Raw genomic sequence first — 25,201 nt, 5'->3', positions numbered from 1 at the left:
AAGATATAATATCCATTCTCGGAATATAAAGTTTACAAAAATTGCCAGTCCACACCATGTTATCAATGGCAGTTGATCTTTACTTTGAAAGAGCGGATCGCCAAGATAAAAGGAAACAGTGTCGTTAGTATTGAATATGAGGACAGAGATTCTTAACACATTGGCCAGTGAAGTGATAAAAATGACCCAGTCTATCAAGTTAAGTCGACGGTAACCAAATGCGTTTACAGTTTTAATGTCAGTTTGATCTAAACCATTGCGAACAACTTGGAAGTTTATTGTCAATCGTTCTGTTCGTCTAACATAATCCCAAACTTGTGAGCTAAACTCATTTGAGTCAGGAATTGCTTTTAAAGAAGAAACAATTTGCTTAAAATTTTTTGAAAAGTGTTCCAACATTTTATAAACATTATAAAAACTTTTTCCGTTTACAGGCATCATTTCATTGAATGAAAATCAAACTGACAATTGTAACTAAAGCTTAAATTATGTGTGAATTGACTCATGAATATTTATTACATATTTTCAATTGATCAATGCTTAATGTTTAACGATTATGAATTAAATTTATTTGCCAAAATTGTCTTCTTTCAAAAGCATATTAAATAGCATCTTTCATTATTTACAATGTTTATTGTTATACTCATTATTGAGCGATATTCCAATATCGTTGAGAGACAATCATTATAAATATTAAGTCATTATCATTAATAGTTTAAAAGTTAAAAAACATAACATAAAATATCATAACTTGAGCGCAGCCAACTCAAAGATAACCAGAATGATTGAATATCCTTTCCAGTGAATATATCTCATTAGTTCGCTTTAGTAAAAATTCGACAAAATCAAGTAAATCGAGCAACCTCAAGGGATGATATACGAGCCTTCTTCGCCAGATCAATCTTCAATGAGAGTATTCACTTCGAATTTACGTTTTTGAACAAATAAAATCAGAAAAAGTTACGGACAATGTATTGAATTCAAGAAATAAGTCCTGTTTTTGAGCAATAAAGATGAGAGCGAATGAAATGAATTAAGCCAATCAGTGAGATTTACGTTGAAATTAGAGGTCTGATGTTGCACGTAAATAGCATTAAAGTTGATATATTTTCCAAGATGAACTAAAAGAAAGCAAATTTAGATTTCAATCGACAACAATTAAATGAAATCTTACCACTATGAAGAAGGTTTTCTCGAGAGTAATAAAGTCTCCTATTTTGACACCATTGTATGGTCCATCAACTCGATTCATGATCTCCATAACCTGAAAGATTAAATTCATCAATATTACGAATCTCTTAATGACATTTCTATCCTCTTAAATTTATTGATAAATCAAACTTTAGTAAAATTCAATCAATAAATTAACCTTTACCTTGCTCATCGTATTCACTGAGAGTCTACTCTTCGAGGTAAGTCGATGTAGTTTAACCGTTAACTTGTCTAGCTAATGGAAATGCAAGCAAAAATCAATATGAAATGAAATGCAAGTGTTTAGCGATTACCTCTGTGATTAAACTGCCAAAAACAAGACCAAAGACTCCAAGAGCCGGAAGAATAAAAAGGCCAAAAATCGCAACCAAATTTGCAAAAAAGTTATTGTAAACTCGAACAATAACACCAAGGAAAATGTAAACATCGCCTGCTAACGAGAAGACAAAAAATAACTGAGCATAACATATCGTAACTTGAAAGAAGTCAACTCAAAGCTGTTGAGTTGACGGATAATCAGCAAGCAAAATGATTGAATGTCCTTTTCAGTGACCAACAAGACATTGGTTTGGTTCAATAAGAAGTCAGCCAAATCGAGTAAATCGAGCAAACGAAATAGATGAAATGCAAGGGCACACAAAATGAACCAAGCAAATCCAAGGATCGAGTTTAAAAGGAAAGTAGAAGCAAAGACAAGAGAAAATGACCAGATAGTACCGAAAAAAGCCAAACTAGGAACCTCATACGTCCAAGGATTGGTCAGTATTGGCGTAAAAAACAGAATCGACAAAAAAATAGGAAGCCCAATCATCACGTTATTCAAAACTAGAGAAACGAAATATATGCTGAGACGAAATCTTTTGATGTTGCGATTATTCATACGTAAGTTAACCAAGTTGAAACCCCGACGGTTATCCTTCCATATTGATAGTACTTCAATTTTTCCTTTATCTTCAAGGTATAATATCCATTCTCGGAATGTGAATGCTATTGAAATGGCCATTGAAGCCCATGTAAACAATGGTAATCGATCCTTACTTCGAAATAGAGGATCTCCAAGGTAAATGGCGATATTGTCGTTGGTATTGAAAATGAGTCCAGTAATTCTGAACACATTGACCAGTGAAGTGATTGCTATTATCCAGTCCATCAAGTTAAGTTGACGATAACCAAATGCGTTTAAAGTCGTAATGTTAGTTTGATTCAGACCATTGCGAACAACTTGGAAGATAATCGTCAATCTTTCCGTTCGTCTCACTAAATCACCAACTTTCGAGTCAAACTCACTTGTATCAGGAATTGCTTTTAAATCCCATAAAAGTTGTTTCCGTTTTTTCAAATAGTCTGATATTTTATTATAAACAGTTTTTTCATTGAAAGCCATCACCCGCTACTCATTTAATGAAAATGAAACTGAATCAGCTTTAACGTTTAAGTTATATTCAATTTGAATTTTAAATGATTTATTCAATTTCCTAATAAACAATCATAAACTAAATTCATTTCTCAACATTGCTTAAAGTCGAGTCTCAAAGATTCGATTTTTTGTCATTTTTAAATCTATACAGTTATAATCATTATTGAACCATTTCCCAATGTTGTCAAGAGACGATCGTAATCTGAATCAATTTTATTATATGCAACTAGCCAGCAATTGGCAAATTTCAAAATATTATAAGCGTGGCAAAAGTCCCTTGTAGCATATTCACCGACTATCATAGATACAATTTACGCGAACAAATTTTTGGTCTTTTCCTTTTTAATCTTCAAATTAGTTTTTCATAAGGTCAGTTGAAAATTAAAATTTTCTGAATCATATCATTCACTATACATCTGACAAACAGTCGATAACAATAAATATCTTTTTTAGTTGAAAATTTATTCGCGAAAATATGGTTGAAGTGCCGATTCCAATTCTGAGTTATCAATTAGATAGGATATAATAACAATGAAAGTTTCGCTAAAAATTTTTTATTCTACTAATAGTTTATATGAATTTTGATCATCTTATACATTATGTTATACATTATGTATATTATATATTTAATTTGTATTTTATTGTTTTTAATAGATAATTGCTCATTGATTATGAACGTAGATGTAGATTTAATGTTTAGTTAACCAGAGAGCATTTTTGATGAGTAAATTCAATCAATCAGAGGTCCAATGTTGCACGTAAATAGCATTAAAGTTGAAATATTTTCCAAGATGAACTAGAAAAAAACAAATTTAGATTTTAAACAATTCCCATGCAATAAAATCTTACTAATATGAAGAAGGTTTTCTCGAGAGTAAGAAAGTCTCCCACTTTGACTCCATTGTATGGTCCAGAAACTCGATTCATGATCTCCATAACCTGCAAGGAAAATCAAATTCATCAATATTATGAATCTTTTAATAGCATTTCTATCCTTATAAATTACTGTCAATTTTATTGAAATTCAATAAATAAATAATACTTTACCTTGCTCATTGTATTCACCGAAAATTTACCCTTAAAGGTTAGTCGGTGCAATCTAATCGTTAACTTGTCAAGCTAATGGGATGAAATAGAGCAAAAATCAATATTGTATCAAAGGTGCCTGATAACTAATTACCTCTGTGACTAAATTGCCAAAAACAAGACCAAAGAGTCCGATAATCGGAAGAATAAAAATGCCGATTGTTGCGAGTAAATTCGCGAAGAAATTATTGTAAACACGAACAATGACTCCAAGAAAAATGTAAACATCTCCTGCTAATGAGTAGACAAATACATAGCACAACAAGACATATCGTAACTTGGACGCAGCTAACTCAAAGCTATTGAGACGACTGATGATCAGTGAACAGAATGTTTGAATATCTTTTTCAGTGTATGTCAGGGCATTTGTTTTGTGCAATAAAAAGTCAGCCAAATCTAGCAAATCGAGTAATCGAAAGAGATGGAATGGGAGTGCACACAAAACAAACCAGCCAAAACCTAAGATCGAGTTTAAGATGAAGGTAATGGCAAAGATAACTGAGAATGACCAGACAATACCAAAGAAAGCTAATTTTGGAATCTTATATGTCCAAGGATTGGTAAGTATCGGCGTAAAAAACAGAATCGACAAGAAAATAGGAACAACTGTCATAACGTTTGAAAATACAAGAGAGACGAAATAAATGCTGAATCGAAATCTTTTGATGTTACGATTATTCATTCGCAAGTTAACCAGGTTGAAACCATCAAGGCAAACCATCCATATAGACAGCACTTCGAATTTTCCTCTGGCTTCGAGGTATAAAATCCATTCTCGAAACGTAAACATTATTGCAATCGCCATTGCAGCCCATGTTAACAATGGTAGTCGATCCTTGCTACGGAATAAAGGATCGCCAAGGTAAAAGGCAATATCGTCATTAGTATTGAAAAAGAGTACCATGAATCTCAATGAATTGACCAGTGAAGTAATTGCTATGATCCAGTCTATCAATTTAAGTCGACGATAACCGAATGCGTTCACAGAATTAATATTAGTTTGGCTTAAACCATTGCGAACAACTTGGAAGATTATTGTCAATCTTTCTGTTCGTCTAACTAAATCCCAAACTTTCGAGTCAAATTCACTCGAATCAGGAATCGCTATCAAATACGAACAAAGTTGCTTTAAATTTTTCAAAAAGTAGACTTTTACTTTAAAATCTAAACTTTTAATAATTGCAACCATATTTGCTTTTCATTGACTGAAAATGAATGAAATGAAAATGAAAGTATACTCAATTTAAATCATAAAAATTTCATTTTGCATTTTCAATTTTTAATATCATTGTGCAATAAATTTTCTCATTATTGATCAGAGACGTAATATTTGCGTTTATCTATATATGTTTTTTCTTGAATCATCATTAAAAGTCATTTTCATAATATGAGTTGAGACAGAAATTGAACAAAAGCAGCTTTATAGCGCTTAAACTTGCGCTACTTTATTGATTCTTGATTATAAGAAAACGAGGTTCAATATTTCGTTTATATCTCGATGCTACTGATGATTGTGATTCAATGATTCTGTCCTGTTGTTGGAGTCTGTAAGAAGTCCAGACAGCTCGATTTCTCCGATCAATTTAAATCTTCGCTTTTTTATACTTCTCTCTTTGACTTAAAAATTTATCTTGGTATTCCTTGGAAGCAGATGTAGGTCTGGATACAAATTAGTTGAAAATTTTCATTATAAATCATTTTATTTCATATGTTTTCAGTTTTGCTGTGTTCATCTAATACATCAGAGTGTTATGAAGTAAAAAAATAAGTAGATCAGAAGTAAATCAAAAGAGCTAATTTATTACAAATAGATAGTTAGTCACAAAAAAAACATTCACTGATGTTAGCTCGCTTACATATCACAGAGATCATTTCGATTAATAAATTGAGCAACAAATAATTTACCAGAGGACCAATGTTGACCGTAAACAGCATTAAAGTTGAGATATTTTCCAAGATGAACTAGAAGCAAACAAATTTAGCTTTTAATCAACACCAATCATCACCGAAACACATCTTACGAAGAAAGCTTTCTCGAGAATCAGAAAGTCGCCTATTTTGACACCGTTATATGGTCCAGCAACTCGATCCATGATCTCCATAACCTGCGGGGAAAGTCAAAATCTTTTAATAACATTTCTATATCCATAAATTCATATCCAATTTAGTAAAATTAAACTTTTTTAAATAAACTGTTATAAATTAAACGTTACCTTGCGCATTGTATTCACTGAAAATTTACTAATAATCGTTAGATTGTGCAGTCTAATGGTTAACTTGTCAAGCTGTTAATAAAAATACAAGCAAAAATAAACATGAGATGAATGCAAATGATAGTTGATTACCTCTGTGATTAAATTGCCGTGATTAAAACAAGACCAAAGATACCAATCAACGGAAGGATAAAAATTCCGACAGTTGCAAGTACTAATAATTCGCAAAAAAATTATTGTAAACTTTTACAACGGTTCCAAGGAAAATGTATATATCACCTGCTAAGGAGAAGACAAAAACATAACTGAAAACAACATATCGTAACTTGAAAGCAGCCATTGTAAGCACGAACAATAAGCCCAAGGAAAATGTTTCCATCGCCTACTAATGAGTACACAAAAGCGTAACACAAAAAGACATATCGTAACTTGGACGCAGCCAACTCAAAGCTATTGAGACGACGGATAATCAGTAAGCAAAACGATTGAATATCCTTTTCAGTGTACATCATGTTATTAGTTTGGTTCAATAAGAAGCCAGCCAAATCAAGTAAGCGGTAAGCTAGCGGTCATGAAACTTATATGCTAATGTATGTTTTTTCTCTTTTTTTAGAAACCATTCAAAATCAACGGAAACCAGATTTCCTTTAGCTTCAATGACCGGGAGATTGAGCAAAAAGATGTCAACATTACACCTTTATCCTTGGACATTGGCAATGGTGTTGATGTTTTTGTTGACATTGTTTGGACTGATGATTCGCTAGCGGATATTGAATGTCCCATCTGCCTCTCCACCATCACTGAAAGATGTTACAATTTTCCCTGCAATCATCTTCTTTGTATCAATTGTAGCTTGAAATGGTTCTTTGACACAACTGTCAGGACTTTTAGTTATGATGAAGAGAGGTCCAATGGTTGTCCATTATGTAGGGCTCAAGTTGAGCAATTTCATTTTAAAATCAGTGATCAGGTGATTACTGTTGATCATCGTTTCCTTGGCAACTTGTCAGACGATGAACTTTTTGATTGGACCTCTCTTCATCTTAACTGTGGTTTCAGAAGAACCAAAGAACAAATAGATGTACCAGTTAAATATTTGCCAACAGGTTTTGGAGGCTATTGAAGCAATAAATTTTTTGTTTTGATTTTTGTTTTGTTTTTTTTTGGTTTTTTTGGTTTTTTTGTGTATTTTTGTTTTGCTTTTTTGTATTGCTATTTATATTGATTATGTGGGCCATGTTCTGCAGCTCTGGCCATTTTTTATCCACATTTCACTTGTGTACTTTGTTGCTTTCAAACTATTTATACCATTACACTGAAAATTACGGCTTCTGTTTGATTGGAGATTTTTAGTAACCGAAATCAAGCAAAAGTAATTTGCTATCCAAATAACTCATAATAAATAAAGACTAACTGAAAAAACACGGAATCACCGGTAAGTTTACCGTTTTGGTTGTAAAACACGCTCCGATTATGCCGATGGATCGTCTGACCTAGTACTAATAGTTTACGGATAAAATTTCTAACATTTTCAACCATCTTTTCTTTTTCATTGAATGTAAATGAAACTTAAAGTCAATTTGTTTCTTAAATATTTAATTTTTGATTTTCAGTATTTAATTATTATAATCATTTAGGAATAAATATACTCACTACTCGTAGCTAACAAATGCAATATTTTGTTTTGTATATATCAACATTTATGCTTTGAAGGGTGCCCAATACTCATTTCATTTATTGTGCGCGCAGTGAATAGACAACTACATGTATTTACCAATCGGTAGGGTAAAAAAGAACCTTTCGGGTCACTCTTTGTTCTTCCAGCTCTCTTTGAGAGTTTACAAGGTGTGCAAATCTAATTTCATTGTCACTCGAGCATTAGTTGGAAATTCGCTTGATATCTGATATATTAAATCGAAAGTGAAACAAATGCTGATCATTCTTTGACAAATCGTAATAGGCAAGCCAAGGAATTGAATAAAAATACAAGTTGTGATGAAAAATATTTATTAAAGTGGCACAACGACATCAGACAACTAAAGTGTTATACAACTAAAAGCGATAAACAACTTTAGTATATGAATATAATCAACCAGCAAGATTTACGTTACACTCAAGGGTCCAATGTTTACTGTGAATAGCATCAAAATTGATATATTTTCCATGATAAACTGCAAGAAAATAAATTCAGTTTTAATAGAAAACAATATTCGAATGAAACCTTACTAAAATTAAAAAGGTTTTCTCGAGAGTAATAAAGTCTCCTATTTTGACACCATTGTATGGTCCAGCAACTCGATCCATGATCTCAAAAACCTGAAGGAAAAATAAAACTCTTATAACAGCATTTCTATTCCCAAAAATTACTGCCAATTTTATTGTAATTCAATGAATAAATCATGCTTTACCTTGCTCATTGTATTTACTGAAAAATTGCCTTTAAAGGTTAGCCGGTGCAGTCTCACTGTTAACTTGTCGAGCTGTTAATGAAAATACAAGCAAAAATCAATATGAAATAAAATGCAAACGCATTGATCACCTCTTTGACTAGATATCCGAAAACAAGACCAAAAACTCCAAGAGCAATAAGAATAAAAACACCGATGATTGCAAGTAAATCTGCAAAAAAGTCACTGTAAGCACGAACAATAAGCCCAAGGAAAATGTCTGCATCACCTAATAACGAGTAGACAAAAACATAAAACAATACTATGTATCGTAACTTGCGAGAAGCCAGTTCAAATGTGTTAAGACGTTGGATAATCAGTAAACAAAATGATTGCATATCCTTTTCAGTGTAAAAAATCCCATCGCTCTTGTTTAATAAAGTTTCTGCTAAATCGAGTAGATCGAGCAACCGAAACAGATGAAATGCAAACGAACACAAAATGAACCAAGCAAATCCTAGGATTGAATTTAATACGATAGTACCAACAAAGATAGCCAATAATGACCAAATAGTACCAAAAAAAGCAAGTCCAGGAATCTTATATGTCCATGGATTGATCAGTAATGGTGTGGAAAACAAAAATGTTATAAAAATTGGAGCCGATATCACCATGTGATAGAAAATGACTGAGAAAGAATAAACGCAGAATCTGAATCTTTTGATGTTACGATTGTTCATACGTAAATTAATCAGGTTGAAACCATCTCGGTTATCCTTCCATATCGACAGTACTTCAAATTGCCCTTTAGCTTCGAGGTGTAATATCCATTCTCGGAAAGTAAACGCTAGTGCAATAGCAATAGCAAACAATGATAGAATGAGAACTCGATCTTTGCTGTGTAAAAATGAATCTCCAAGATAAATGGCAATATTTTCGTTGGTACTGAATATGAGTACAGTAAATCTGAATACAGTGGCTAGCGAAGTGATTGCTATTATCCAGTCTAGCAAGTTGAGTCGACGATAACCAAATGCATTTACAGTGGGAATGTTAGTTTGGTCCAAACCTCTACGGACAGCTTGAAAGGTAATCGCCAATCTTTCTGTTCGTCGAACTAAATCGCTAACTTTTCGGTCAAACTCTTTTGAATCAGGAATCGTGGTTAAATAAGAAAAAATTTGCTCCCAAAACTTCAAATAATATTTCAAATATTTCAAAAAGTAATTCAGCATTTTCTTGACACTTTTTTTATTTACAGTCAACATTTGCTTTCCATTGAATGAAAATGAAAAATAAAACTCAAAGTATCATCGATTCAAAAGTTAAATATTTTATTATCGATTTAAATTTTTAATTATTATCATCATTATGAAATAGTAGTAAATTTATTCACTACTTATAGCTGAGAAACGCAATATTTTTCCATGTGTTTATCAATATCTTGGTAGCAGCCAAATCAGTGGAGATGATCAATAATTTATAAAAATGGTTGAATATCATTATCAGTGTAACATTTCATGATGCTTGCTGAATAATGAGTCAGCCAAATGAGTAAACAAAGCAATTTAAAATTAAAGATGAAATGTAGACACAAAAAATACCAATCCTAGGATCGAAGGAAAAAAGGAATTATTAATAATAGCAAAGTGAAACTATTCAGATAGTACCAAAAAAGGTCAATCTTGGCGTCAATCCAAATTCTTAGCTAATTTACTAACTGTACTGTACTTTTACTATACTATGCATGAATGTATGTACAAAGGATACATAGTTTCATCTTCGATCTTTCAAGTTTCACTTGTATTATATTCAATAATAAATGTGTAGTTTGGCAATTTGTACTTTCTATGAAAAATGAATTCATGGATTGCCTGATCTTTTTGGAAAAACAATTAAAGCTAATTGCGATCATTTCGTTGTTTAAATCAATATTTGTATATTTTTCGAATTTAATTTTATTATTAACACAATTTAGACGTATTAAGACTAATTATTCGTCGATATAAGTGGTTATACACATCAACACTCATACATCTTTTCAATTCATCTCTTGATATTGGCCTTTGGTCTAAAAACTTTGAGCCTTAATACTTCGATAATGGTAGCATCTATTATAAAATGATCATTATTTGTCCCATCATGAAATTCACTGTAAATTAATAGGCAAGCAATAGAATGAATAAAAATACAAGTTGAGATGAGAAATATTTATTATAGTGGGACAACGGCATTAGAGTATTATAAAACCGCTTAACAGTTAAAGTTAGAATCAAATTGATTTTTATTGTTCAATCAGCAAGATTTACGTTACACTCAAGGGTCCAATGTTTACCGTAAATCGCATCAAAATTGATAAATTTTCCATAATAAACTAAAAGAAAATAAATTTAGTTTCAATAGAAAACAAGATTCGATTGGAATCTTACTAAAATGAAAAAGCGTTTCTCGAGAGTAAAAAAGTCTCCTATTTTGACACCATTGTATGGTCCAGCAACTCGATCCATGATCTCCATAACCTGAAAGGCAAAACTCATCAATATTGTGAATCTTTTAATAGCATTTCTATCCACATAAATTAATATCGCATTTTATTAAAATTCAATAAGTAAAATATACTTTACCTTAGACATTGTTTTCATTGCGGAAACATTCAGCAGCATCTGGCATCGAGCATGCCATCTCTATTCATTATTAATCTTTCAGGCATTGTAAGATTATTTTCATCTACTATAATAGTAGGGATACCGCCGTTTATTATAAAAGCTAAGAGCTGCGGTGCTCGTATAATCCGATAGCTGGAGACTTCGATAGACGCATCACAAACTTTGTCTGAAAAAGTTTGTCATAAGTTATAAACTTTTAGATCATTGTAATCCTATCATCTATTCATGAATCTTACCATTGAGCATACTCTTGCATTTCACATTTTTTGTGATAATGGCTGAATCTAAAATTTTCTGGAGGGAATGGATTCCTGATTGTCTTTTTATATCTAGGAGCCACTTGAATGAAAGAGAGTTTCTCTTCAATAATTGAATTTTCAGTTTTACCCTGAGAGCAGCTATACGATATTTCGAGTCCAATATAATTGAACTCAGAAAACGGATTCTGCAATCCCAATGATATGAATTCATAATTCACTGAAATGAATAAATCTTTATAAAAATCTCTAGGATCGTCGCCTATGAAATAAGAAAAATTATTGTTAGATTAAGAATATTTCATTAATCATTATATTAATTTATATTACCTGGAATTCCATTGTATCTCTTAGCTGCATCATGACAAGCATGAGCGCTCTATCAACGGCCGAATCTAACTTTGGACCCTCTGTCCGATTTATAATCGCCTACAAATCTTTTCCACTCAGCATATTTTTGGCTGAGACCAGTTGGCAGATGTTCCATCTCTATTGGACCAATTCCTGTGCCTTTTATAAAAAACTTGTAAAGCTCTTTGAGCCCGTAGAAAGTTTGATAATTTGCCCGGTTGATTTGCCGAAGCAGGATTTTGGAGCTAAAATGAACAAAATTAGACAAAATTCAAACTAAAATGACCTCATAGCTAATTAAGCTTTTAATAAAAATGTAAAATCTTTAATTAAATTTAATAGATGGAGTTAATTGTGAAAAGGCCGCGAAAATAAATCTAGATTAAGCATTTTATTGATACAGATTAAAGTTTTTTAATATACATTAATATACATTAATTCATTTCTAATTAAGATCCTTGCTTAACCGGATCCACCCTAAATAACAATGAATAAATTGATATTATTAAGCTTTAAAGTCCAGCTAAAGAAAATGTGAGTAAGTTAAACTGTCTTTCTGATAAACCTTTGATGCTAAAAAACCGGTTAATTCAACATGTGTAACCAGAAAACTATGGTAACCTATGAGTTACTAAAAATGTGTTACAAAAAAGTTTCCATTCCCAGTGAAATTATTTTCTCGCGGCTTACTGCATCAACTACTCTTGTAGCTATAATTAGGGCTCGAAATTTCTGCAATCTAATGCGATCAATGTGCATGAATTCGCGACATGTACATGAGTGAAAAATATGAATTTTGATTCTCATTTAATGATTATAATTGACTAGAATAGGTAACAGTTAAATGAATCTAATGCTCATAAAACAGCAATGTGAAATTAGAAATTTTCATAATTTGCGCTTCATGGTATGTTGCCATATGATGCTTCAATTCGCGTAAAATATTTCCATAGCTAAGTTGCTTTAACTTGCTCCTTGTTTCTGTTAACTATCATTATCTAATTCGATTATCTATAAGATTCGTGTATGAAACAAGTGCAAGCGTATTGACTGATTGCAATAGAAATGTCAGGATTCCGAAAAAGGTAAACATGATTCAACTATGATTAATTTGGATGACGAAGATTCTTGCAAATTAATGAATCAAGAATCAAAAATACGAGAAGATTCAACAGATTGAAGATGAAGTCGATAACTTCTATGTGTGCCTCTTGAAAGGTATCTTTTAATTTGCAAAAATGTTGAGTTTGCATTGCTTCGTTGCTTTCGTTGAATCACATCTGCTGTATCAGGCTCGTGATTATGTTCTGTTTTTGCATAAATTGCATTGTTGATTAGAGTAACTTTGCCTGGACAGTTTTCATGCAAGCATCTTCAGTAACTTCTTTAATTAATTTGTCGTTTTTTCTATGCACATATTGTTTAAACACAATAAATTTGCACCTTTGTTTGATTTTATGAACGAGTATGAGGATATGATGAGTTACAATTTGCTGATAACTAAACACTATGAAACTAATAAAAGACTGAAAAGTAGCCATTTGTCAAATTTTGAAATAGTTCATGTTGAAATGAAGCTAGTAAGTTTAATTAAAATCATTTAATCAGTTTAAACATGAAACTTTCAAATAGCTTAAATTGTATTCAGCCGTTTTGGACCTTGCTGTTTTGCCCTTAGCCAGTTTTAGATTAGCTCTATTGGGGCTTTACCATTGATTTTCAGTTTTTAATTATCATAATCATTTCGGAATAAATCTGCTCAATGCTCATAGATACGAAACGCAATATTTTTCTTTGTAATCATCAAAACAATATTCCAAGGGTAAAGTTGCCCAATACTAAATTATTTCATTGATAATAATCAAATTAAGCGCGTAGAATAGCAAAGGTATTGCAATACTTTATTTTGTTTTCGATTAACACATTACATTACCCGTTTTGATTTTTGATGATTTTCACTCGGAAACTTTGATTAAAGACTGAATTGAACAGTTTTAGTAAATGAATATAACCAACCAGCAAGATTTACGTTACACTCAAGGGTCTAATGTTTACCGTGAAAAGCATCAAAATTGATATATTTTCCAGGATAAACTAGAATGAAAAAATTTTTATTTTAATGCACATCAATCATCATTAAAAAACGTCTTACAATTATGAAGAAGGTTTTATCGACAGTAGTAAAGTCTCCAATTTTGACGCCATTGTATGGTCCAGCAACTCGGTCCATGATCTCCAAAACCTGAAGGAAAATTAAAACTCTTATGATATAATTTTATTTCTATTCACAAATCGCTGCCAATTTTATTGAAATTCAATGAATGCTTTACCTTGCTCATTGTATTTACTGAAAAATTGCCTTTAAATGTTAGCCGGTGCAGTCTCACTGTTAACTTGTCGAGCTATTAATGAAAATACAAAAACAAAATCAATATAAAATGAAATGCAAATGATTATTGATTACCTCTGTGATTAAATACCCAAAAAGAACACCAAAAACTCCAGGAGCAATAAGAATAGAAGTACCGATGGTTGCGAGTGAATCTGCGAAAATGTTATTGTAAGCACGAACGATAAGCCCAAGGAAAATATCTCCATTACCTAATAACGAGTAGACAAAAACATAACACAACAAGACATATCTTAACTTGCGAGAAGCCAACTCAAAGCTATTGAGACGACTGATGATCAGTAAACAAAATGATTGAATATCCTTTTCAGTGTATAACATGTTATAACTTCTGTTCAACAAAGTTTCCGATGAATCTAGTAGATCGAGCAAACGAAACAGATGAAATGCAAACGCACACAAAATGAACCAGGCAAATCCTAGGACAGAGCTCAACAAGATAGTACTAACAAAGATGGTCAACAATAGCCAGATGGTACCGAAAATAGCAAATTCAGGAATCTTGTATGTCCAAGGATTGGTTAGTAAGGTTGTGACAAACAGAATCGACAGCATAATTGGAACCGATATCAGCATATTGTAGAAAATAATAGAGAAGAAATAAATGCAGAATCTAAATCTTTTGATATTACGACTGTTCATACGTAAATTAACTACTTTGAAACCATCTCGGCAATGTTTCCATATCGCAAGTACTTCGAATTGCCCTTTAGCCTCGAGGTGTAATATCCATTCTCGGCAACCAAACGCAAGTGAAAGGGCAATCGCAAGATATGATTCACAAAGAAATCGATCTTTGCCGTGAAGAAAGGTGTCACCAAGATAGATGGCAATAGTTTCGTTCGTACTGAATGTGAGCACAGCAAATCTGGATACAACGGCTAAAGAAGCAACTGCTATGATCCAGTCTACCATGTTAAATCGACGATATCCAAATTCATTCACAGTGGGAATGTTAGTTTGATCCAAACCCCTACGGACTACTTGATAGGTAATCGTCAACCTTTCACTTCGTCTTACTAAATCGCTAACTTTCTGGTCAAACTCATTCGTGTCAGGAATCGTGGTTAAATAAGAAAAAATGTGCTTCCAAAACTGCAAGTAATTCAAATACTTTGAAATATAGTTTTCCATTTTCATGCCACTTTTTGCATTTACAGTCAACATTTTCATTCCATTGAATCAAACTGAAGCTTGATGATCAAAATGAAACTTGGTAGCAACCAAATCAGTGGAGATAGTCAATGATTTATGACAAGGATTGAATATCATTATCAGTGTAACGTGTCATGGTCTTTGTTTATAATGATGAAATGTACACACAAGAAATATAAGCCAAATTCTAGGATCGAGTAAAAAGATAAGTAAGAAGGTAATGGCAAAGATAAGCGAAACTGTTCAGATACCAAAAAATGCCAATCTTTGAATCTTGTATGTCCAAGGATACTGTGAAAATTTTGAGCTAATGCACGATTATATTAGGTAACCAAGTAAGTTTTGATACTCTTGAAGTGTATTTATTTCAAACAATTAATTAATTTAGATAAATTATTCCGATTATTTTGATTTTTTGGGATAAATTAATGGTATGGTATTAATATAAAGGATACATAGTTTCATCTTCGATCTGTCAAGTTTCACTTGTAATTTTTATATTAAACAGCCTCGAAAGAAAGTTTGACATTTACAGTTATCATTAGCTTCACGCATATATCATCGTATCTAATGACAGTCAGAAAATCAATCTTAAACAGTATCTTAAGAGTGATAAAATTTACAATCAATGACAATCGATGGTCAAGCAGTTGAATGACAACGATATTGTTTGATATTGATTTGCTTATTGTCATTAGGTATCATGAGAATGGTATATGCGTGTACCTAATGGTAACTATGTTAAACTTTTCTTTCGAGGCTGCATAATTTAATAATGAATGTGAATTTGAACTTTCTAGGAAAAATAAATTCATGGATTGCCTGATCTTTTTGGAAAAACATTTAAAGCTGATTGCGATCATTTCGTTGATTCAATCAATAGTTATATATTTTTCGCATGTAATTTTCGCGCAGAACTTAATTATTAACATGTTTCAGACTTATTATTCGTCGATGAAAATGGTCGGTTCACATCAACAATCGAACACTTTTTTAAATCCATCAATCTCTTGATATTGGCCTTTGGTCTAAAAACTTTGAGCCTCAATACTTCGATAATGGTAGCATCTGAAATGATCATTATTTGACCAATCGTGCGATTTTACTGTAAATTAATAGGCAAGCAATAGATTGAATAAAAATACAAGTTGATGTGAAAAATATTTATTATAGTGGGACAACGGCATTAGAGTATTATAAAACCGCTTAACAGTTAAAGTTAGAATCAAATTGATTTTCATTGTTCAATCAGCAATATTTACGTTACACTCATGGGTCCAATGTTTACTGTGAATAGCATCAAAATTGATAAATTTTCCATGATAAACTAAAAGAAAATAAATTTAGTTTTAATAGAAAACAATATTTTGATCAAATCTTACTAAAATGAAAAAGCGTTTCTCAAGGGTAAAAAAGTCTCCTATTTTGAGTCCATTGTATGGTCCAGCAACTCGATCCATAATCTCCATAACCTGGAAGAAAGGTCAAAGGTCATCAATATTGTGAATCTTTTAATAGCATTTCTATCCTCATGTAATATCGCATTTTATTAAAACTCAATAAATAAAATATACTTTACCTTACTCATTGTTTTTACTGAAAATTTTCCCTTAAAAGTTAGCCGATGCAGTCTAATGGTTAACCTGTCGAGCTGTTGATAAAATACAAGCAAAAACCAATATAAAATCTAATGCAAGTTATTATTAGTTACCTCTGTGATTAAATATCCGAAAACAAAACCAAAAATTCCAAGAAAACCAAGAGTGAAAAGACCGAGGATTGCAAGTAAATCGGCAAAAAAGTCATTGTAAGCTCGAACAATAAGCCCAAGGAAAATGGCTACATCACCTAATAACGAGTAGACAAAAACATAACACGAGAAGATATATCTTAACTTGCGAGAAGCCAACTCAAAGCTATTGAGACGACTGATGATCAGTAAACAGAATAATTGGAAATCCTTTTCAGTGTAAAACATGCTTCTGTTTAACAAAGTTTCCGCTGAATCGAGTAGATCGAACAACCGAAACAGATGAAATGCAAGTACAGACAAAAACAACCAGGCAAATCCTAGGATGGAGTTGAATAAGAAAGCACCAACAAAGATGGCCAACAATAGCCAGCCAGTAGCGAAAAAAGCAAGTGCAGGAATCTTGTATGTCCATGGATTGATCAGTAATGGTGTGAAAAACAGAAATGACATAAAAATTGGAATCAATAGCATCATATAATAGATCATAACAGAGAGAAAATAAATGCAGAATCTGAATCTTTTGATATTACGATTATTCATACGCAAGTTGACCAGGTTGAAACCATCTCGGTTATCCTTCCATATCGATAGTACTTCAAATTTTCCTTTAGCCTCGAGGTGTAATATCCATTCTCTGAAAGCAAACGCTAGTGAAGTGGAAATTGCAAACAATGATAGAATGAGAGCTCGATCTTCGCTGTGAAAAAAAGAGTCACCAAGATAAATGGCAATAGTTTCGTTGGTATTGAATATGAGTACAGTATATCTGAATATAGTGGCCACCGAAGTTATTGCTATGATCCAGTCTAGCAAGTTAAGTCGACGATAACCAAATTCATTTACAGTGGGAATGTTAGTTTGATTCAAACCTCTACGGACTGCTTGAAAGGCAATTGCCAATCTTTCTGTTCGTCTCACTAAATCGCTAACTTTCTGGTCAAACTCATTCGAATCAGGAATTGTAGTTAAATAAGAAAAAATTTGTTTCCAATACTTCAAGTACTTCAAATATTTAAAAAAGTAGTTCAGCATTTTCTCGACACTTTTAGCATTACACTCAACATTTGTTTTCATTGAATTAAAATGAAAATGTAAAATGAAACTTACAAGTTGCAAACTTACGAGGTTCCCTTGTTAGAGTATCTTCGATTTGAATCTTAAATATTTCACTATTGCTTTTCAATTTGCAATCATCATAAGGGTTATGAAATAAATGTGTTCACTACTCATAGATAAGAAACGCAATGTTTTCCATGTATTTATCAATATTTAATTTGCCTGAAGAATCAAGGTGCATGAATCACCATTAAAGTGTTTACTTTCAAAATGAGACAAAAATTGTTCATATAATTTTTGCCTTAAAAACAATAAAAAAACACAAGTTTTAGATCGAGATGAAAATCAAAAGATAAATTGTTACTATATTTTACCAGAAAAACAATCCAATGGCTAATTTCATCACCAACAATCAAAACAACCATGATCAGTGGTTAGGTACGAAGCAAATCATATTATATTTTAAATCAATACTCAATAAAACTCGAGTTTCAGTTATAATTATTTTATAATTTAATAATAAATGCAGTTTCGAAATTGAAGCTTTCTATGAAAAATGCATATTTTGATTGATTTCTGGTCTTTTTTCAAAAACAATTAAAGCTATCATTTCGTTGATTAATGCAAATCCTTGGTTTCTTTCTCCAATCTACTTTTCGGTTACAGTCTAGTTACACGGACAAAAGGAGGAGCGTTAATTTAACACACGATTTAAACCAATCACAGTAAACACGCTCATGTATTGTTTTTAATAATTTTTACATAAAAATAATAGTTCAACTGAGATTCAATTGTTGAATTAGTGGACAAACAAATTGACCAGCAAGCCACTTCAGAATCAGCTTTATTAATAATATCTTTCTCTGTTGAATTATTCTCAATTTTTACATTTTATTATGTTACTTCCAATGATATTAAATTCAAACAGATTGTCTTGATTAGTCACTGATTTAAAAATCTTGGTAGTAACGCCTTTTGTTCGTGTAACTAGACTGTTACCAATTGAACAGATTGGGTTGTCTATTTACCAATTGGTGGGGTGGAAAAAAAACCTTCCAGGTGACTCTTTGCTCTTCCAGCTCTTCTTGGGGCTTACAAGGTGAAAAAATCTAATTGTTCATCACATTATGTTCATTCTTTGATAAATCGTAGTAGGCAAGCCATAGATTGGATAAAATTTTCGATAAAAGTAAGTCAGCCAAGTGGAGTAAATCAATCAATTTAAAGAGATGAAATGTAAGCACACTCAAAATGATCCATCTCAATCCAAGTAGCGTGTTAAGAAGGTAAATAATAGTAAAGATACTCATATTCAAACTCATTTGAATCAAGAATTGATTTAAAATAAAAAAAATTGCTTCACTTTTTCTTCATAAAAGTCTTTTATTAATACAAATAGTTTACGGATAAAACTTTTAACATTTTCAGCAATCGTTTGTCTTGTGACGATGAAAATTAAATTTAAAGTTTATTCAATTTGTTTCTTAAATTGAAACTCCTATTGATTTTCAGTTTCTAATTACCATAGTCATTTCGGAATAAATCTGCTCAATACTCATAGATAAGAAACGCAATAATTTGTATACATCAATATTTATTTGCCCAATACTAATCACTTTATGATCATTCTTTGACAAATCGTAATAGGCAAACAATGGATTGAATAAAAATAAAATTTGAAGTGAAAATATTCTTTTTAGTGGCACAACGACATCAGAGATTTTTAACACTGTAATCGGAAAAAGCTTTAGTAAATGAACACAACCAACCGGCGAGATTTACCGGTAATGGTAATGTTTTAGTGAACAATTTCATTACCGGTAGGTTGCACTCAAGGGTCTAATGTTCACCGTGAATAGCATCAAAATTGATATATTTTCCAGGATGAACTGAAAGAAACAATTTTTATTTTAATGCACATCAATAATCATTGAAATATGTCTTACCAATATGAAGAAGGTTTTATCGACAGTAGTAAAGTCTCCAATTTTGACGCCATTGTATGGTCCAGCAGCTCGATTCATGATCTCCAAAACCTGAAGGAAAATTAAAACTCGTATAATAATTTCATTTCAATTCTAAAATCGCTGCCAATTTTATTGAAATTCAATGAATAAATAATGCTTTACCTTGCTCATTGTATTTACTGAAAAATTGCCTTTAGAGGTTAGCCGGTGCAGTCTTACTGTTAACTTGTCGAGCTGTTAATGAAAATACAAACAAAAATCAAAATATGAAATAAAATGCAAATGATTGTTGATTACCTCTGTGATTAAATACCCGAAAACAAGACCAAAAACTCCAGGGGCAATAAGAATAAAAGTACCGATGATTGCGAGTAAATCTGCAAAAATGTCACTGTAAGATCGCACGATAAGCCCAAGGAAAATGTCTCCATTACCTAATAACGAGTAGACAAAAGTGTAACACAACAAGACATATTTTAACTTGCGAGAAGCCAACTCAAAGCTATTGAGACGTCTGATGATCAGTAAACAAAATGATTGAATATGCTTTTCAGTGTATAACATGCTTCTGTTTAACAAAATTTCAGCTGAATCGAGTAAATCGAGCAACTGAAACAGATGAAATGCAAACGCACACAAAATGAACGAGGCAAATCCTAGGACAGAGCTCAACAAGATTGTACTAACAAAGATCGTCAACAATAACCAGATAGTACCGAAAATAGCAAATTCAGGAATCTTGTATGTCCAAGGATTGATCAGTAATGCTGTGAAAAACAGAATCGACACAATAATCGGAACCGATATCAGCATATTGTAGAAAATAACAGAGAAAAAATAAATGCTGGATCTAAATCTTTTGATATTACGATTATTCATTCGTAAATTAACTGCTTTGAAACCATCTCGGCAATGTTTCCATATCGAGAGTACTTCGAATTCCCCTTTTGCCTCGAGGTGTAATATCCATTCTCGGCAAGTAAACGCAATTGAAATGGCAAAGGCAAAATATGATTCACAAAGAAATCGATCTTTACCGTGAAGAAAGGTATCACCAAGATAAATGGCAATAGTTTCGTTGGTGTTGAATATCAGTACAGTAAATCTAAATACAACAGCTAAAGAAGCAACTGCTATGATCCAGTCTACCATGTTAAATCGACGATAACCAGATTCATTTACAGTTGGAATGTTAGTTTGATTTAAACCTTTACGGACAACTTGAAAGGTAATCGCCAATCTTTCTGTTCGTCTTACTAAACCGCTAACTTTCTGGTCAAACTCATTTGAATCAGTAATTGTGGTTAAATACAAAAAAACTTGCTTCCAAAACTGCAAGTACGTCAAATACTTTAAAATAAAGTTTTGCTTTTTCTTATCACTTTTTTCATTTTCAGTCATTTTCTTTCCATTGAATCAAACTGAAGCTTGATGATCAAAATGAAACTTGGTAGCAGTCAAATCAGTGGAGATGATCAATGATTTATGGATAAGATTGAATATCATTATAACGTGTCATGATGTTTGTTACATTATGATTCAGTCAAATAAAGTATATCAAGCAATCTAAATTGATGAACACACAAGAAATTCAAGGCGAATCCTAGGATCGAGTAGAAAGGTAATAGCTAAGATAAGTGAAACTTGACAGATACCAAAAATGCCAATATTTGAATCTTGCATGTCCAAGGATACTGTGCAAATTTCAAGTCAATGCACGATTATTTAAAGGATACATAGTTTCATCTTCGATCTGTCAAGTTGCAGTTTTAATTATTATATTATAAAGACTCGAAAGGTTACCATTAGCTTCACGCATATATCATCGTATCTAATGACAGTCAGAAAATCAATCTTAAACAGTACCTTAAGAGTGATAAAATTTACAATCAATGCCAATCGAGGGTCAAGCAGTTAAATGTCAACGGTATTTTTTGATATTGATTTGCTGATTGTCATTAGATACGATGGTATAGCGTGAAGCTAATGGTAACTAAATCAAAATTTTCTTTCGAGGCTTTATAATTTAATAATGAATGTGTAGTTTGACAATTTGAACTTTCTAGGAAAAATGAATTCATAGATTGCCTGATCTTTTTGGAAAAACAATTAAAGCTAATTGTGTTCATTTCGTTGATTAAATCAATAGTTATATATTTTTCGAATGTAATTTTCGCGCAGAACTTATTTAGCTTAGAATAATCTGCTAGGTTTTCTACTTTTTCATCTTAACACTCAGAACCTCTCAATAGAAAGAGCCTGGCGTAAATTTTTTATGTCAAACTTCCCTTTCGAGGCTGTTTAATGCAATAATAAATAGACTTAAGTAGACTTTCTATGAAAAATGAATTCATGGATTGCCTGATATTTTTTGAAAAACAATTAAAGCTAATTGCCATAATTTCGTTGATTGAATCAATAATTATATATTTTTCCAATGTAATTTTCACGCAGAACTAAATTATTAACAAATTTCAGACTTATTAGGCGTCCATGAAAATGGTCATGAATTGGCAAAAAAATTGCATTTAAACATCAGCCCCCACTGCAAATGCACATAAATATAATAAATTAAAAAAACATATCGTAACTTGGTAGCAGCCAAACCAAAGCTATTGAGACGACGAATAATTAATAAACAAAATGATTGAATATCCTTTTCAGTGCCATCAGTTTTGTTCAATAAAAAGTCAGCCAAATGGAGTAAATCAAACAACTTGAAGATATGCAATGTGAGCATACACAAAAAATACCAACCAAATCCAAACATGGAGTTTAAAAAGAAAGAGGTGATAAAGGTAACTGAAGCTATCCAGATACTGTCGAGTACCCGGTTAAAGCAATCTTTTTTTCTCAGTCTCCATCTAGTGATAATGCCTTTCAGAAACTGACAGCGCTTAAGATTTTGGTAATGAAAGGATTATATAAAATTATAAAAACAATGTAAATTTTCAAAAAATCATAGATGGCGACTGTGAAAATTGCTTTAAATGGGACACAAAAAAATTGCTTTAACCGGGTACTCGACAGTAGTGCCGAAAAAAGTCAATTTTGGAATCTTTTATGTGTATAGATTTGCTACTAATGTTGTAAAATACAGAAATATAAAAATTGGAATCGCGATAAACACATCACTAAAAACAAGCGAAACGAAATAAAAGCTGAATCTAAATCTTTTGCAGTTGTCGTTATTCAAACGAAAGTTATCCATATTGAAGCCATCTCGGTCAACCTTCCATGTCGACAGTACTTGAAATTTGCCTTTGGCAACAAGGTATAATATTCATTCTCGGGAGGGAAACGCTATTGAAACGGCCATTCCAAATTATACCAACAAAGATAGTCGACCTTTACTGCGAAAAAAACAATCTCCAAGATGAATGGATTGTCATTAGTATTAAAGATGAGTAAAGTGTATCTCAACAAATTGGACAGTGAAACGATTGCTATGATCCAGTCAATAAACTTGAATCGACGATAAACAAATGCGTTTACAATGGGAATGTTAGTTTGGTCAAAACCATTGCGAACGGCTTGAAAGATGATTGTCAATTTTTCTATTCGTCTAACTGAATCACGAGCTTTTGAGTCAAATTCATCTGAATCGGGAATTGGTTCTAAATAAGAAAAGATTTGCTTCAAATTTTTCAGATGAACGTTCACTGTATTATAAACACTTTTTGCATTTACAGCCATCATTTGCTTTTGATTGAATGAAGATGCAACTTAAAATATATTCAATTTGTTTCACAACTTTCACTTCGCATGTGTAATTTTTAATTATTGTACCAAATTGTCATTCAAACAATACATTTACATAATCATTATGCAATAACTGGCTTACAACATCGCTAAGAAACGCAATATTTTCCGTCAACTTAGAATTATTGAATTTTCTTGAATCACCATTAAGTGGTGAAACTTTCATAGGTTGAATTGAGACAAAATTGTGAAATTTTTGCTACATTATCCTGAGAAAACAATAAAAGTCAGTAAATCTCATTACCAACAATTAACACGATAAGAAAGTTAACACGCAAAATCAACACATGAATCGATATTCAATAAAATTCTAACAATCTTGAGCTGATAGCTGTATAATATTATATGGAGGATACATCTTCGATCTACCGAGTTTTAGTTGTAATTAGTATATACAATTGTGATTCATGATAAATGGTAAGTTTGAAATTCGAAACTTTGTATACATCAATATTTATTTGCCCAATACTAATCACTTTATGATCATTCTTTGACAAATCGTAATAGGCAAACAATGGATTGAATAAAAAATACACGTTTAGGTGAAAAATATTCATTTACATGTAAATGTAAGTGGCACAACGACATCAGAGATTTTTAACACTAAAATCGGTAAAAAGCTTTAGTAAATGAACACAACCAACCAGCGAGGTTTACGTTGCACTCATGGGTCCAATGTTTACCGTAAATAGCATCAAAGTTGATATATTTTCCAAAATGAACTAAAAGAAAACAAATTTAGTACTTTAGTCAGCACCAATCCCCATTAAAAACACATCTTACCAATATGAAGAAGGTTTTCTCGAGAGTAATAAAGTCTCCTATTTTGACGCCATTGTATGGTCCAGCAGCTCGATTCATGATCTCCAAAACCTGAAGTAAAATTAAAACTCTTGAAATAATATTTATATTCTCAAAATTCAATGAATAAATTACCTTGCACATTGTATCAACTGAAAAATTGCCTTTAAAGGTTAGCCGGTGCAGTCTCACTGTTAACTTGTCGATCTTTTAATGCAAATACAAGAAAAAATCAATATAAAATAAAATGCAAGTGATTATTGATTACCTCTGTGATTGGATATCCGAAAACAAAACCAAAAATTCCAGGAGCGGTAAGAATAAAAATACCGATCATTGCGAGTAAATTTGCAAAAAAGCCATTGTAAGCACGAACGATAAGCCCAAGGAAAATGTCTCCATTACCTAATAACGAGTAGACTAAAACATAAATCAGCAAAATATATCGTAACTTGCGAGAAGCCAACTCAAAGCTATTAAGACGACGGATAATTAATAAACACAATGATTGAATATCCTTTTCAGTGTAAAACATGCTTCGGTTTAACAGAGTTTCCGCTGCATCGAGTAAATCGAACAACCGAAACAGATGAAATGAAAACGCACACAAAATGAACCAAGCAAATCCTAGCACAGAGCTCAATAAGATTGTACTAACAAAGATCGTCAACAATAACCAGATAGTACCGAAAATAGCAAATTCAGGAA

The 25,201-nt window shown here is 31.9% G+C and overlaps 3 protein-coding genes and 3 long non-coding RNA genes across 6 annotated transcripts; all 6 read right to left on the bottom strand.

Annotated features, from left to right (window-relative positions):
• Positions 1–279: 279 nt before the first annotated feature.
• LOC149093585 (uncharacterized) lies at positions 280–2,434 on the bottom strand. The gene is made up of 3 exons (XR_016200277.1): positions 1,376–2,434; positions 1,175–1,264; positions 280–1,121 (listed from the first exon to the last, which is right to left on the bottom strand). It is a non-coding gene; the product is annotated as an uncharacterized LOC149093585 (long non-coding RNA).
• An 883-nt stretch (positions 2,435–3,317) lies between these two features.
• LOC112539799 (uncharacterized) lies at positions 3,318–4,904 on the bottom strand. Its single transcript, XM_089269373.1, has 3 exons — positions 3,810–4,904; positions 3,677–3,748; positions 3,318–3,568 (listed from the first exon to the last, which is right to left on the bottom strand). The coding sequence occupies exons 1-3, from the start codon at positions 4,902–4,904 to the stop codon at positions 3,449–3,451; spliced, it is 1,287 nt and encodes a 428-aa protein (XP_089125499.1). The 3' UTR covers positions 3,318–3,448.
• Positions 4,905–5,495: 591 nt separating this feature from the next.
• LOC149093584 (uncharacterized) lies at positions 5,496–6,066 on the bottom strand. Its single transcript, XR_016200287.1, has 2 exons — positions 5,929–6,066; positions 5,496–5,820 (listed from the first exon to the last, which is right to left on the bottom strand). It is a non-coding gene; the product is annotated as an uncharacterized LOC149093584 (long non-coding RNA).
• A 5,421-nt stretch (positions 6,067–11,487) lies between these two features.
• On the bottom strand, positions 11,488–15,196 carry LOC112539137 (uncharacterized). The gene is made up of 5 exons (XM_089269372.1): positions 14,054–15,196; positions 13,920–13,991; positions 13,742–13,831; positions 11,707–11,834; positions 11,488–11,500 (listed from the first exon to the last, which is right to left on the bottom strand). The coding sequence occupies exons 1-5, from the start codon at positions 15,170–15,172 to the stop codon at positions 11,488–11,490; spliced, it is 1,422 nt and encodes a 473-aa protein (XP_089125498.1). The 5' UTR covers positions 15,173–15,196.
• A 4,408-nt stretch (positions 15,197–19,604) lies between these two features.
• LOC149093583 (uncharacterized) lies at positions 19,605–20,001 on the bottom strand. The gene is made up of 2 exons (XR_016200283.1): positions 19,910–20,001; positions 19,605–19,852 (listed from the first exon to the last, which is right to left on the bottom strand). It is a non-coding gene; the product is annotated as an uncharacterized LOC149093583 (long non-coding RNA).
• A 58-nt stretch (positions 20,002–20,059) lies between these two features.
• Positions 20,060–21,443, bottom strand: LOC112539134 (uncharacterized). The gene is made up of 2 exons (XM_025161391.2): positions 20,228–21,443; positions 20,060–20,164 (listed from the first exon to the last, which is right to left on the bottom strand). The coding sequence occupies exons 1-2, from the start codon at positions 21,329–21,331 to the stop codon at positions 20,060–20,062; spliced, it is 1,209 nt and encodes a 402-aa protein (XP_025017159.2). The 5' UTR covers positions 21,332–21,443.
• Positions 21,444–25,201: the final 3,758 nt, after the last annotated feature.

Source organism: Tetranychus urticae, chromosome 3 (genome assembly GCF_039701765.1).
Source record: "Tetranychus urticae isolate SD_2017Ah chromosome 3, NJAU_TeUrti_SD_1.0, whole genome shotgun sequence".
In the NCBI taxonomy this organism is placed as follows: domain Eukaryota; kingdom Metazoa; phylum Arthropoda; class Arachnida; order Trombidiformes; family Tetranychidae; genus Tetranychus; species Tetranychus urticae.
The sequence above is the reverse complement of the archived record's forward strand: the minus strand, read 5'-3'. Positions and strand labels throughout refer to the sequence as shown.

What these genes read in the sequence shown, in the direction of transcription:
- LOC112539799 (XM_089269373.1), bottom strand. Translation starts at nt 4,904, where the DNA reads ATGGTTGCAATTATTAAAAGTTTAGATTTTAAAGTAAAAGTCTACTTT. An exon ending in TTGGCAATTTAGTCACAGAG is followed by an intron (nt 3,749 to 3,809) that starts GTAATTAGTTAT and finishes TCATCCCATTAG; the next exon opens with CTTGACAAGTTAACGATTAG. An exon ending in CGGTGAATACAATGAGCAAG is followed by an intron (nt 3,569 to 3,676) that starts GTAAAGTATTAT and finishes TTTTCCTTGCAG; the next exon opens with GTTATGGAGATCATGAATCG.
- LOC112539137 (XM_089269372.1), bottom strand. Translation starts at nt 15,172, where the DNA reads ATGAAAATGTTGACTGTAAATGCAAAAAGTGGCATGAAAATGGAAAAC. An exon ending in TTGGGTATTTAATCACAGAG is followed by an intron (nt 13,992 to 14,053) that starts GTAATCAATAAT and finishes TTTCATTAATAG; the next exon opens with CTCGACAAGTTAACAGTGAG. An exon ending in CAGTAAATACAATGAGCAAG is followed by an intron (nt 13,832 to 13,919) that starts GTAAAGCATTCA and finishes ATTTTCCTTCAG; the next exon opens with GTTTTGGAGATCATGGACCG.
- LOC112539134 (XM_025161391.2), bottom strand. Translation starts at nt 21,331, where the DNA reads ATGACTGAAAATGAAAAAAGTGATAAGAAAAAGCAAAACTTTATTTTA. An exon ending in TCGGGTATTTAATCACAGAG is followed by an intron (nt 20,165 to 20,227) that starts GTAATCAACAAT and finishes TTTCATTAACAG; the next exon opens with CTCGACAAGTTAACAGTAAG.